The 13909-nt window shown below is 43.8% G+C and overlaps 1 protein-coding gene across 7 annotated transcripts in view; it reads left to right on the top strand.

Moving 5' to 3' along the window:
- The window catches only part of LOC146811135 (uncharacterized), a 469768-nt gene that overhangs the window by 280611 nt on the left and 175248 nt on the right, over nt 1-13909 (top strand). For all 7 annotated transcript variants that reach the window (XM_085618200.1, XM_085618199.1, XM_085618198.1 and 4 more), the window contains one exon: nt 6223-6288. In XM_085618200.1, coding sequence (XP_085474326.1) covers nt 6223-6288 — 66 coding nt within the window. The remainder of the gene's footprint in view (nt 1-6222; nt 6289-13909) is intronic.

Raw genomic sequence — 13909 nt, 5'->3', positions numbered from 1 at the left:
GACTCTTTCACTGGTTGTACCCACATTCGGAGGTCTGACCTAGAATTCGCTAAGATTCCTGTTGGTCTTCTTTCTGACCCACTATCCATTCGTGATGGATCTGCAGTAGCATGCACTGGAGTACTATAAGCCTCGGGTTCCTGTCCTAGACCAGCTCCCGTTTGTGTTAATTTTCCCCCAGATATTGTCTCTTCCCTGTCACCGGTGTATTGTTGACTGTCATTATGTCTCTTTCTAGGAGTATATATGGGGACTACTGGTCCAATGGTGACTGGCACTGACAGAGCATCTGGTAACTGCATATTCCCTGCAGGTTGGGATGTTTCATAATTAGGGTAACTGATTCCCCTGACCCTCCTGGAATCCGTACCATGGCTATTTGTCTTCTGACTCCTGTTGACTGTTCCTCCAATCCCACCTGCCCTGTTCCTACTGTCTCCTCTATTGGTTGCAACCTCTTTATCTAGAGTCACAAGGTGGAGGTCGTTCGGCTAAGAGCCTGTCCAGAAAACTATCGTCTGTATCACTATCCTCATCTTTCTTGCTCTTTCCCTCTGCCTCGCCTGCTAACAATCGAAAGGGATATAAGCGCTCTCCTTCTATCGTGTCTACTCTCCAACGTTTCAGCTGTGCATCCCATCTGGCATCTTGATATGCCTTCATTGCTCTCCTCATTTGTCCCTGTGATGTCTCTCATTTCTTTGCTAATGCAGCTCTCATCCAAGCGTCTAAAGCCTCAAATGGTGTGAGTCGAGGTGGAGGTTTAAGGGCAGCCATCACCCCCCTCAGCTGGTACAAAACCTCCATACGAAATGACCCATAACGAGGGAAAGCCAATTCCCCTTCCTTCTCTGTGATTTTATGCCAATTCTGAAGCCAAACAATCATATTCAAGCCCACATTCATTACCATATAATGGTCCGGGGTATCCTCCGATGGAGCTTCCTCTCCAATCCGAGTCACCACCCCTCTGTCGCCTCTACACAAATCTCTCAACACCCAAAAGCAACACATCATGAAACTCGATCGATTTGCAACCCACAATCCAATATTCGACTATGAACGCAAAGCAACCAATCCAAGCACAGCGTGAACCAACCGAACAATCCAAGCGCGGCGCACCCTGATGTCACTGCTCACTCCTTGCAGCGGCTCACCCGCCTTTACAATTTCACTTTGTTCACTCGCTCACACATTCGCTTCTACAAGTAACTGTATTACCCAAAGTTATTAACCAAATAACAGGTCCTACCACAGTCACAATAACTTACAGTTACAACAACAAGTAATTGTCTGTCCGCTAAGAGATCGATAGAACACTCATACAAAGACACACATCTGCTATGACCTCCGACCTGCATTGGTCATTTACTCATTGCAATCCACCCCCGGTACCTGAGGTGTCTCACAACAAGTTAATCCCGCACTCACACAAAGTCCCCTGACACAAGTGAGCAGTCGATAGCGCTTCACGACTCCCACAATTTACTTAGACAATTACATTACAATACTATCCCGGGATCTTGGACTTCTCTTGAGCCCGTTCACCAAATTACCTGATCCGCACGTGTTCGAACCAGTACCAATAACCACAATCACTCAACATGCATTCCAACTCCGCAAAACATAACACAAATAAAACACACCGCAATCTAACACTCCTCACAAGACCTTTCATACTCACGCCGTCCTTTTAGTTCCACCGCACCATCAACCTCCGCAAGTTTCCACCACTCTTCACTGATATTTTGTCTGCTGCATCTGGACTTTGATTCCTCCTAATCAGCCCTATATTTCTCCTCTACCCTCACTATTCAGGGGTAAACCCTCATCTGCTACCATTTGATTACGCCAAATTGCACCCCTATCTTCTGCCTCGATATTAGCGCTCAGGATCTTTTATTTACCTACTAAACGGTGATGGAGGGGAAAAACACTTGGAATATGATGACAATATCATACCTGAAAGTACCACAGACTCCGACTTTAGGTTTGTCAATTTATTATAAAGCCAAGAATAATAAAATGTATACACATCGCAAGATTAGCGTATAGAGATATAAGAAAATCAATAAAGAGCCAATTCTACGAATATAAGTAATTCGGCATATCAAGAATACAATGGTAAATTCGAGGATTAGGATACAGCTCAAAATGGAAACAAAGTCTAGATCCTTTTTCATTAGAAATAAAAATAAATCTGTCCCTACACTGTACTAAGGGGAGATGCTATCTAATACCCTTCCATCTATTCCCAAAGGTGTCAGCACGTGTTGACTTCCCGAGAAGTACTCACGTCAAATGGGTTAAGGTGCTTAAGGCTGGGAGCGAGTTCTAAGATGCTCCTTTCTCTCCGAAAGCTAGCAGAAGTCAGGGGTCTCTGTCCCTGCGCATCATACAATATAGAATTCGATTCTTGGTTTCATCATGGCAAAATCTTTCATTGCAACTTTTTTCTATTTGGGGAGGTTTACGCCTTTTAAGTAAGACCTCTTTGTTCGGTGTGGTGACCTTGATTCCCAGACCAGCCAGACACAAAAGATATCCTCCCTTCTCGCTTCCAACTGTCTTCAAAGAATTCCTTGTATCTTCTCCAATCTGAAAATAACCAGTTGGCATTCCAATACCTGCAGTAGGGTGAGAACACTGCTATTTCTTGAAAACAACATGCATTTCATTATTTATTTCTCGAGAAGCCAAAGAGGTGCCAAAACAAGTACAGTCTTGGGCCTAGGAAGTCGGGCAACTTAAACAAAGAACGATTACATGACATGATTATAAATTGTCCTGCTCTCTGTATATGCAGGCATGACAATACATAAATGATTATATTATAGCATTGCACTACAATGTATGTGTAAATGAGTCTACTGAATACATGTTCATAATCATAAAACACTGCAAACGCTATAAATGTGCATAGGTGCATGGCAACCATGACTATAATGCACCCATACAAATTGAGTCCTGAAAGCGCTGTATCACATTGATTTAAAGACACTAAAAGAAGGTATTTTAATGTGACGGAGCGCCGGTCCTAACACAAGACACTGAGAAGAAGCAGATAGCAGCAGATAGAATGCAGGCAGACAGTTATAAATTTTTGTCCTAGACCCAGGAAAGTCCCTATTTGGGGTGTTGTGGTGCTACCAGGACAGTGGCAAGATTACCCCATTCGACGGACAGAGTGAGTAGTGCTGCAGGTAAGGATAAATGTCCCTCATGCACTATGCAGTGGTGGTGGAACATTTTGTTCTTTGTTCATAAATTTTGATTGATTTCCCTTTTTGGAGACAGTTTGTGGGGCCCCTAAATGATACAAACATTGCAAACAATAGATTATCGCTCCTCTGGTTTGTCCTATTGATGAACCCTGAAATAGCAAGGGCTTCATTGTTTGCCTACCAATACACTCAAGAGGGTAGTACCGTTGAACACGCCTCACCTGACCTGGCTGGTGGAGGCACAATTGGGTTTTTTGGGGGGTTCCCTGAGATCCCTGAGTAAAAGCTATCTGACAGCTTCTTAATGTAAATTAAGTCCAGAGGCTTGGGGCAGAAGTAGACAACTCTGTGAATAGTTTTAGCAATTGTGAAAATTAGGCACCATAATTTCTGTGGTACCCCTTTGTAAACATTAGAAAAAATGACTAGAGCAAATGGTTTTCAAACGGTAGCAGACTGATGTCATGAATGTTACCTGAAACAGTTGTTGAACATTTACTTTGTGTAAAATCAGTGTTTGCAAGATAGAGCATGAGTGCTTCCCATTGACGAGAACCCCATCAACAACTTTTTACTCTTCTTCGTTAGAGTGTCCGGAGCAAGGATAGATAGGAGGCTAGATAAAGTTCTGGGTGTTTGTATTTGTTGCAATTGTATGTTCTTAAAATGAACAATTGCAAACAAGAAATGGCAAAGCCAGCAAGTCTCACAATTTTTGAAGGCACACGTTCATGGTCCCTTGAAAAATTGGAACCATCACTTTCCTAAGTCTGCTACAGTAACTCAGGCCCTTACTGGAGTGCCCTCCGGTAAGACACAAGAGTCTTTACCATATGAAGCTGCAGTACCTTAAACCATTACTACAAGTTCCTTGCAGCACTCCATGGCTGCTGGACCAATATTAAAGGTCCTTTCGTCAGACACTAATGCCTGCTCCTGTGGCAACATTTCATTAGTTTTTTTTCTAGATGTCCTACAGCTTTCCACATCTCCTCCATTAGTCTCAGGATGCAAAAGAATTATGAATAGAACAGATGTCCTTTGTTGAAATTAAAAAAGGAACAATGGTAGCAGCCTTTATTTTCCACGTGGCAAATCACAGAGAGCATGTGGCTTTAATAAATACATTTGTGTTTTCACTCTGACATGTCTGTTGATATTTGCTTTGTTATTATGGTCTCAATAAATGCCCACGATGATGACAGTCCACGTGAACTTTCTTAGTGCCTAAACTGCATGTGATGTAAGATTTCACCCTAATATTAAGCGATAGTACCAGTGACTGGTATGCACAAACTTGCTACACATCATACAGGGGACATCTCTAGCTTCAAGTTGCAATGTAAAAGAGTGCAGCCATCACTTGTAGGGGAGCATGTAAGACTCCATTCGAGGGATTACAGAACAGAGAAGGGTAACCAGGCCACAACGGTGGTGGTTTAGGTTGTGTCAATGATGTCCTGGGGTCCATCCTATTGTGGCTGTGCAACTTGGGCAGGTACACCCTTTCTGCACTTGACACTCAGAGTAGAAAGAAGCTACAGGCTTCTCAAGGTGGACGCGTGTGGAGCAAGAGCACAGAAAGCATTATACAAGACAAAATAATGTAATATTCAATCCAGTGCATACCTTTTTATGTAAAAAGAAATGACACTAATATTAAGATGGCCACTGCCCTGAGAGCCCAACGGCATGCATAAGTGACATACTCACTCGTAGTTTGGCTCTATATCAGAAACAAATGTTTATTTTTCTCCTTATTTTAGTAATATTCATAAAATATCCGCACCATGTTATGTAAATTGAATTTTAAACCATCAAATAATCTGTGTCATGTAGAGGACATGAATCCATCATAAAATAGAAAAAAAATCTATCTATCTATCTATCTATCTATCTATCTATCTATCTATCTATCTATCTATCTATCTATCTATCTATCTATCTATCTATCTATCTATCTATCTATCTATCTATCTATCTATATATATACCATTCTACTTGTCTCCCTAACGTTGGACATTTCTGCTCTAATTCAATCTCTCATAAAGAGCATCCAATTCATTTTGTTAATATCCTCAAGGGAGTCCAATTATTGATTAACGTGTTTCTACATTGACATTCTTGTTGCCATTTACAATGTCTCTATATCTTCCTTGATACTAAAGATATAGCTTAGGTATTACTGAAAAGTCTTCCTCCGGATAATTACAGTCCTCAGAATACTTAAAACCAATATCCATTTTTCTTGGTAGGTAACAGTTTCCAACCTCTTCTCTGTAGAGTTGCTGCAATAATAATTAAGCTAATATTAAGTGCATAATTTCATAGCATATATTTCTTATGAAACACAGTGATAGCATAGAAGTAGTCACTTCTAATTCATTGGGCATCTTGCAGTAGTAAAAAGGATCCATGGGGCTTGCATAAATGCATTTTCTTTTAAAAGCACATGGGGTTTAAAATTGGGAGGAAGAAATTGTAAAATCTTGGCTACATTTTATGGTGAACCGTAAGAAAGGGCTAAAAGCTTTAATATAAAAGACTACAACAGGCGAAAGTGGCCAGTGGGGTAGATTCGTGAACTATTTCGGAGTTCTTTGTAGCATAAAGTACCCCCACCATGAAGAGAATGAATTCACATACTGAGCCCCCTTGGGTTATTTTTGATACATGTTCTCTGACATTCTGCAAAGTGATATCTTGGAATGACTCTGATTTTATGACAGTGTAGCTTTCTAAGCATCGAGGGAATGAAGCTCAATGGAAAGCAACTACGTGTAATTTTTGTAGATGAAAGTATATCTATTGGAAGGTGAAATAATTGATCAGTCTCAGTGATAGTACTTCAGACGTAGGGGGCTAGCTTCTTGAATTTCAGTAATGAACACCGGGGTTGGAAGATGGTGGAGAGTGGGGACATATTCGCATGATTTCACTCTATAGAACACAATGAAGATGTAGCTATAATTCTCTTTTATTCATTTATTTTTTTCAGAACGAAATCCCCCCTGTCAAAGATCTCCTGGCTGTTACATACAAGTACTCCCTTTGCTCTACATTGGTAAGTCCTCCAAACCACTGTGTATCACTGTCAAAGGAAATAGAAAGAAATGTGTTCATATTGTTTGACTTCCTCATAGAGCACTACTATTAATTTAGGTGCATCATGTTCAGAAATCAAATTGTCAGTAGTCTTTGGCCAATTGGCTATCCTATAAGACACTCTTCTATCTGTCCCAAAGGTAATTCTTGACCATTTAGACTTTCTTCAAACTTTAGAGCTGCCTATAACTTCACGTAAATTCACCACATTTCAGTGACATTGAGCGTCTTGCAAGGACCATAGTGACTGATATTCCGATCTAGAGCCACATTTAACATTCCAGAATGGATTACCATGCCGAGTTTAATGGCAGCCACTATTACTTCCTAATTCATTCTTAATCATTTCAACCCGCTTCAAAATGATGGCAAGTTCAGTAAATGCAGCAGATTTAAGACTGTGTTTTATTCACAGATCTCTATAGGGAAGCTGCTATAACCTAATTGTTGTTAGTTGGTGCATCTTCCTTATTCCTGTTCTTTCCCTTGCTGCTCAGCCATTAATGATGTCATTTGGAATGTTGAGTGTGTGGGACTTGAGGAGATGTCAGTTGGAAGAGATGGGCTGAGCAGCAAGGAGGCTGCTCCTGGTGGGCCTTTACATTGGACTTTACCACCTTCCAGTTGCCTTTATCTGAAACTGTAACTTAATGAATAAACTTGTTTCTACGTGACCTGTCTACGAGATAATCTTCATTTTAACAGGAGCACATTAAAGCTGTGAACAATGTTATAAGAAAGAAGGGCCTCTTCAGCTAATGTTATTTTTAAGATATGAATAACTCATTGCTAATTCACATTCCAAGTCAGGATAGAGCAGGTGGGCCCTATTCCTCTTACCTCTGTGTCACCCACTCTCTAGTGCTGTCCTCAAGAGGACATTACATTTTCTGCACTTTCCTGTGCTTCTATTAAGAATTGATTACCATGCAGGAGTATTGTTGTGCAGACCAGTGGGTAGGAGGGAATTTAGATTTTCATGAGAGTCCATTCGCTGGAAACCCCTGAGACAAAACACTATACAAGAACCTACATTCATTTTTGTGTTTCAACCTGGTTAGCCAGGGCTAGGAGCCAAACCAACTTGCAAATAAAGTCTCTCATGGCAATGTCGAGAATGTATGATGTTACAACGCATACATTAACAACGCATGCCTTTACAACGCAGTTTTTACATCACAACATCCTTTACATCTCATTCCATTACATCGCGTGCCACTACATCGCATTTTTAGAATCTACCTTTACAACGCATTCCATTACATCGCATAATACCTTTACAACGCATACCATTAAACGCATACCGTTACATTGCATATAAGGTAAGTATTGGATAGTATTGGGGTAAAAATTACTATTCTACTCCAGGGGGTGCAACAGTGGGGTAAGTGTTGGATAGTGTAGGGGTAAAAATTACTATTCTAACTCCAGGGGGTGCAACAGTAGGGTAAGTGTTGGATAGTGTCGGGGTAAAAATTGCTATTCTAACTCCAGGGGGCGCAACAGTAGGGTAAGTGTTGGATAGTGTAGGGATACTATGCATTGTAATGGTATGCGTTGTAAAGGATGTTGCGCTGTAAAGACTGTGTTGTAAATGTAGTGTGATGTAATGACTGCGTTGTAAAGGTTGTTTCCCCAATGTCGATTTGCCATACTGAGGTCTTTATTGACACATTCAGATTTTCTTTGAAACCAACATTCTGGCCCTCGTTGACACTTAAGAAGGGGCCACAACTGGTTCTCCCTTATATCAGTACAGGGGTGTATATCCACCAACCCGCATTGAATATTGGTTTCTCTCACCTATACTGTAGTGGACTATGGAGTTGTCTCACTTCCACCTCCGTGGTTATCCAAGTACTAAGGTACTTAGGCCTGCTACAAACATCGCAGGCGAACTGTGCTGATTCATGGGAGGTTGGTGGATGTCATCGTATTTGGTATTTGCAGTTCAGCTCATAGAGCAGTTGTTTGTCTTGATGATGTTCAGTTCAAAATAACATTGCCTTTCCAGATCTGCAAATGTATCAGTGTAGGGCTATCGGTAAATTATGCATTTCTGGAAAGAGTTACACTATCAGATCAAGTATTAATTCAGCAAGTCAGCAATTAATATGTGTGTAGCTAGCAGGCGGTTTATTAAAATAAGAACAAGCATTGGTAAATGCAGTAGGTTTCAACTTTGTTATTAACAAAAAGCTGTTTTTTGTTGTAAGTTATGTTTGTACCTCTTAGGGGAGCAGTGGGAATAGTCACTGGGGAGGTAGTCCACAAGGAACAATTTTATTCATATTCTAAGGGGTTAGTGCAAGCATTAAACCTGCTTTAGGAATAATATGGAACATTAAAGTAATAAGCAGGAGTGGACACAATTGTTTGTCCCCCGGTGCATGTCTGAGCCTCCGGTGCTGCCAGCAGTGGATGCATTGATTTTTACCACATACCCAGATTCTTTGCCATACCAGGTCTCAAGGTTTAACAATAAGCACTGATTAATAACTCACAAGTACATCTATGTGTGGCTCCAGCTCGCCGCAAGAGCAGATTCCATGAGCACGGAGAGGAGAGGGGAACAAGCAGAAAATAAAGTCTCTGGAAATGGAAGAGGGAAAATGAGACGAAAGCTTCTGGGAGTGTAAAGGAAGCTGGATGGAAAGGACATAATAGAGGTAGGAAAGGGATGCAAAATAAGGCATTTGATGGGAGTTTAGCTTGATGTATGGATCAGAAAAGGAGGCTGGAAAAGTAAGGACAGTGGGCAGTAAGGAAGGTGGCAGGTAGTAAAAGACTTAGGTGCACATGCATCAACAAATCCAATAGCGATTCCTTAATAGCGATAAATAAGGAATCGTTATTAAGGAATCGCTTTTGAGAATGCATCAACAGATTCGGCAAAAATTAGCGATTCCTTAAAAATCGCTAATATTTACCGAATCAACAATAGCGAGTACAGCAAACACCGAATTAGCTAATAGCGATATCTGTATTACCGAATTCGCTAATACCGATCCCGCAAATAGCGAAATCGGTATTAGCGAAATCGGTAATAGCGATTTCGCAAAAAACGGGTCGCTCTGGGAACGGTTTAATTACATCACAACCAGGAAGTACAGCAGCCCCACCCACAAACACTCGGCAGAGGAGCAAACAGGAGCAGGAACTGGAGACAGCCTGAGCCCAGTGATTCATCACTGACAGGACTACCACCCTACCCAACCAGGATGGAGAAAGATGCACCAGCCAGCGCAGAATCTGCGAGAAAGAGAAAGCGCAAGTTCTCCGATCGGGAACTGGAGCACCTAATCGAAGGGGTGAGCAGCAAACACGATCGGCTGTTCGGGAAGCTGTCCCTAAAGGTGCCAGAGGCTGAGAAGCGTCGCATATGGCTGCGCATCAGAGAGAGGGTCAATGCGGTGGGTGTGATGCCCCGCAGCATCGACGATTTAAAAAAGAGGTGGTATGACCTCAGGAAGCGGGCCAAGGAGAGGATCGCTGAAAGGCTCCGGGAGGCAGCTAGAACAGGAGGGGGACCATCAACAGTGCCAGAAAACACTGCCCTGGAGGAGCTGGTAGAAGGGACCATCGAGCCAGAGGCCGTGGTCGGAGTCACACAGATGGACACCTCCGGCGCAGCCACAAGTGCCCAAGGTAAGATGCATGTCTGTGCCCATACTCAGCATTGCGTACAACCATTCCCAAACCCCCAGCACAATCACAGTGTGCATGCAGAATTGCCCCACACATCTTCACTCATAACAATAGTGCATCATGGGAGTCATAGTCATGTCAGGCCGGTGTGCATGTACAGGAATACAAAATATACTTTAGTCAAGACATCTGTAGAAGCTAGAAATAGACTTTAATTTAGTGAATCATAGAAGGACATGTATGTAGTAAAATACACCTTAGTAGTAACAATCCCACTAACCATGCACTGTTTCACACACAGATGCATCTCCTGGTGATTCCGACGACAGCGGCTGGCTAATCATATCAGAGACACCAGCCGATTCTGACGTCGATACTCCGGCAGAGCCGCATTCACCACCTCCACCACCACCACCACCACCACCACCACCTGCTGATGCGCCAATTGCAACGAGACAGCGGAGACGCAGGTCACAAGTCCCACCCATGCAGGTGATGGATGCATGTCAGACACCTGCAACAACATCGGGCCAAAGTCCAACATTCGTCCCACCGCCTGCAGCACCACCAGCACGTGTCCGACTCCCACTGCGCCGCAGGTCTCTGCGCAGTACACCATATGTAGGCGAAGATGCAAGCTCCCCAAATGGTGGCATTGAAGAACAGATGCTGCGTGTCCAGCGCCTACAGGGGAGACACATGGCTACCATCAGCAGTCACATAGCGCGCCTAGCAAAAGAAATGCGCACCCTGACTGCGGCAGTGAGGGACATGACCACTGTGGTGGCAGAGGGTAATGGGAACCTGAGGGAGGACATCCAGGAACTCACCCGTGCCATGAGAGAAGGGCATGACAGCAAGAGAAGGAGGCACCGGCAGAACTTGCTCCGGTCCGCAGCCTCTACAAAGACCATCACTAGGCTGCGCAACAGCATAGCTGTTTTGTCACGCCGCTCGGTGTCACTGCAGGTGGACCTGGGCCATTATTGCGGTGATGTTGCCAAGGCCCTAGGCCAGGTGACCGCTGCAGTGGAATACCTGCAGAGCGGTACTTTCAGTGCTAGCGCATTGGGAGGGGAGGACGGCAGTGAGGCAGCCTCAAGTGTGAGCAGTGTTTCCGTGGCGGAGGCCAGCACCAGGAGGCGCCATTCTCGCTGCTCCACAGCCACAGGGACAGGCCGTGGTGAGGTAGAGGAGACACCTGAAAGGAGGCTGGGCGTTCGTGGCAAGCGCCACTAGACTAACTGAAAGCCATCCATGACCATGGTGGGGTAACCAGGGTCCTCTCCTATTTGAGACTTGCACACCCATGACTACAACGGGCATGTTTTGTTACACTTGTTTTGGGGAGCTCTTATGTTCTAGCATGTCTGCCCGCACATGTCTCAGTGCTCCTGTGCATTAAACAGTAGCACCACAAATGCAATCGTCATGGTTCATTCTTCCCTGGATCAGAAATGATGTTGCGTGATGTATGTCTGCCTCCTTTGCCCCTCAGCTGTGTTAGGGACGTGTGCCTGTCGGTGTTGTGCGGGTGGTTGGTCATCCCGGTAGTCGTCATTCCTGTCCACCTCTATGGGTATCCCCCTTCTGGTTGCGATGTTGTGCAGCATGGCACATACAGCTACAATCCTGCAGCAGGTGTCAGGTTTGTATTGCATGGCACCGCCAGTCTTGTGTAAGATTCTAAAGCGACTCTTCAGAATCCCAAAGTTCCTCTCTGTTACATTCCTGGTGCTTATGTGGGCCGCGTTGTATCGTTGCTCCTGTGGTGTTGCTGGATTGATGTAGGGGGTGAGTATATATTCCCGCAGGGCGTATGCACTGTCACCTAAAAGATGGAAGCAAAGGCTTAGCTACGGTGATGTATATACATGTGTGGTGCTCATGTTTGGAAGAGGAATGTATACGTACCAAGCAGAAGTCCCTCTCCAAATTCTCAGTTGAGTAGGCGCCTGTGGATGCCACTGTGTCGGAATATGTAGGAGTCGTGTGTGCTCCCCGGAAATTGGGCCACTAGGTCCGTGATGATGTGCTTGGCATCGCACACAACCTGCACGTTGATTGAGTGGTATGACTTCCGGTTACGGAATATGTACTTATTGGCAGAGGGTGGACAGATGGGGACATGCGTGCAGTCGATGCATCCAATGACATGGGGGAAATGGGCCACCTGGTAGAATGCCTGTTTGTTGCGGTCCAACTGCTGTGGGGTTGTGGGGAAGCCGATGTGGGTGTGTATCATTGTCAGCATGGCATCAATGAATTTGTGGAAGAAGCGTGAGAGTGCGCTTTGCGATACGCCTCCGGCTACGGCGATGACCCCCTGGAAACTTCCTGAGGCCAGTAGGTGCAGGCTGCATAGGACCTGGATGTGCGCAGGAATTGCATTGGTCCGATGTGTCTGGTGCTGCAGTAGTGGTTCGAGGTCTGCAATTAGGCGCATGATCATGGCACGATTCAGTCGGTACTTGTCGTACACCTCATCCTCATTCTGTCCTAGCAATGTGATACGCACTCTGAAGACTCTCTCCTGGACCCTTCTCCTGCGCTATCCTGCTGTATTGATTCGCATCCTCCTTGCTAGCACGTAGAGGGCTGCCATTTTGTGCAAGCCAACAGGGTCTCCAGGGCCAATTTTAAGGGCTTGCTGATTGGTGCCATCTGTGGCACATGTATTTTTTTTTTTCTACTTTTTTTATTTTTTTGTAACTTTACCTCCAGGTTCTGATTCCCCTTAATCTGCTCAAGCTAAACAGCGATTTTTGGGATTTTCGCTATTTGCGATTTTTGATGCATTGAGTAGCGATTCGTTATTAGCCATTGGCACTTGCCGGTAGCTAATAGTGATTTTGGTGATTGCGAGTTCGGTATTTAGCGATTATTTAATTTAGCGGGTTGGTTATTAGCGATTCTTTATTTTTCCGGGTTATTATTTTGCGATTCTTTATTTTGTCCCGATTCATGTTGATGCACTCGCTAACGGCTGATTTTACCGATTCGGTATTTTACCGACTGGATTTTTCCTTGATGCATGTGCCAGTAAGATGGGTGTAGGAAAACAGACGGCCCAAGGAAGACAATGGCTGTAGAGGGATAGGAGGCTATAAATTGGGGCAAAAATAGATGGGTTTGAAAGAAGGGTGGTGATATATGGAGAAAGGGGTAGCAGCACCGTGCGCTGACGGGGTGGGGGCATCATTTTTGCAAGTATATTGTTATTTGAAAAGTACCTGCTACCACATTCCTGGCCTCCAGCAATTATCAGGCATCAATTAAAATGTCAACATAACTCCGGTGATTAATCGTCTTCCTGTAAAGAGACCGGAGGTTTGTCTAGTGGAAGTTTTGACTCATCCAAAGGTAGCACAGTGGGTTAAAATGACTGCTGCTAAGAATGTGTACCATGCAGATAACAACGTGCATGTAATGTAAATAGGTCACTGGGTTACTCTTCTGCAAGAGATCTCCTTTTGTTACTTGTTGTTTGTGAGGCAAAATCGTAATATAGAAGTTTGAGCTATTAACTGCCATCAAACAGCTGCATGTAAACTGCAAGTATTATGTTAGCGCTATATGTTTTTTTGTCCAGTCTTTCATTATCCTAATCTTGCCAAAATGGTTCATTTGGGTAGAATACAAAGGTTGTTATTAAAGAAAACCCCTAACAATGGTGTTACATTTTAAATTCAGAATTTTTGCTTTTCCAAAATATGGACTCTGAAACTCTATTGCCTACTAGTATCGCTAACATGTCACTCCTACACTACACCTTGTAGTCCTGTCTGATGTAACATTTCCTATACACTGATTTACACACCTATGATTGTCTTTGTGCAATGTGTGTGCGTGAGATGTAAAGTGTTCTGACACCTTACAGTGGTATGAGTGGTGCTATAAAACTAAATGAATCCGAGAGACAGTGGTTCGGG

The sequence above is a fragment of the Triturus cristatus genome, chromosome 7 (genome assembly GCF_964204655.1).
Source record: "Triturus cristatus chromosome 7, aTriCri1.1, whole genome shotgun sequence".
NCBI classification, from domain to species: domain Eukaryota; kingdom Metazoa; phylum Chordata; class Amphibia; order Caudata; family Salamandridae; genus Triturus; species Triturus cristatus.
Note: the sequence above shows the minus strand (reverse complement) of the source record. Positions and strands in the feature narration are given on the sequence as shown.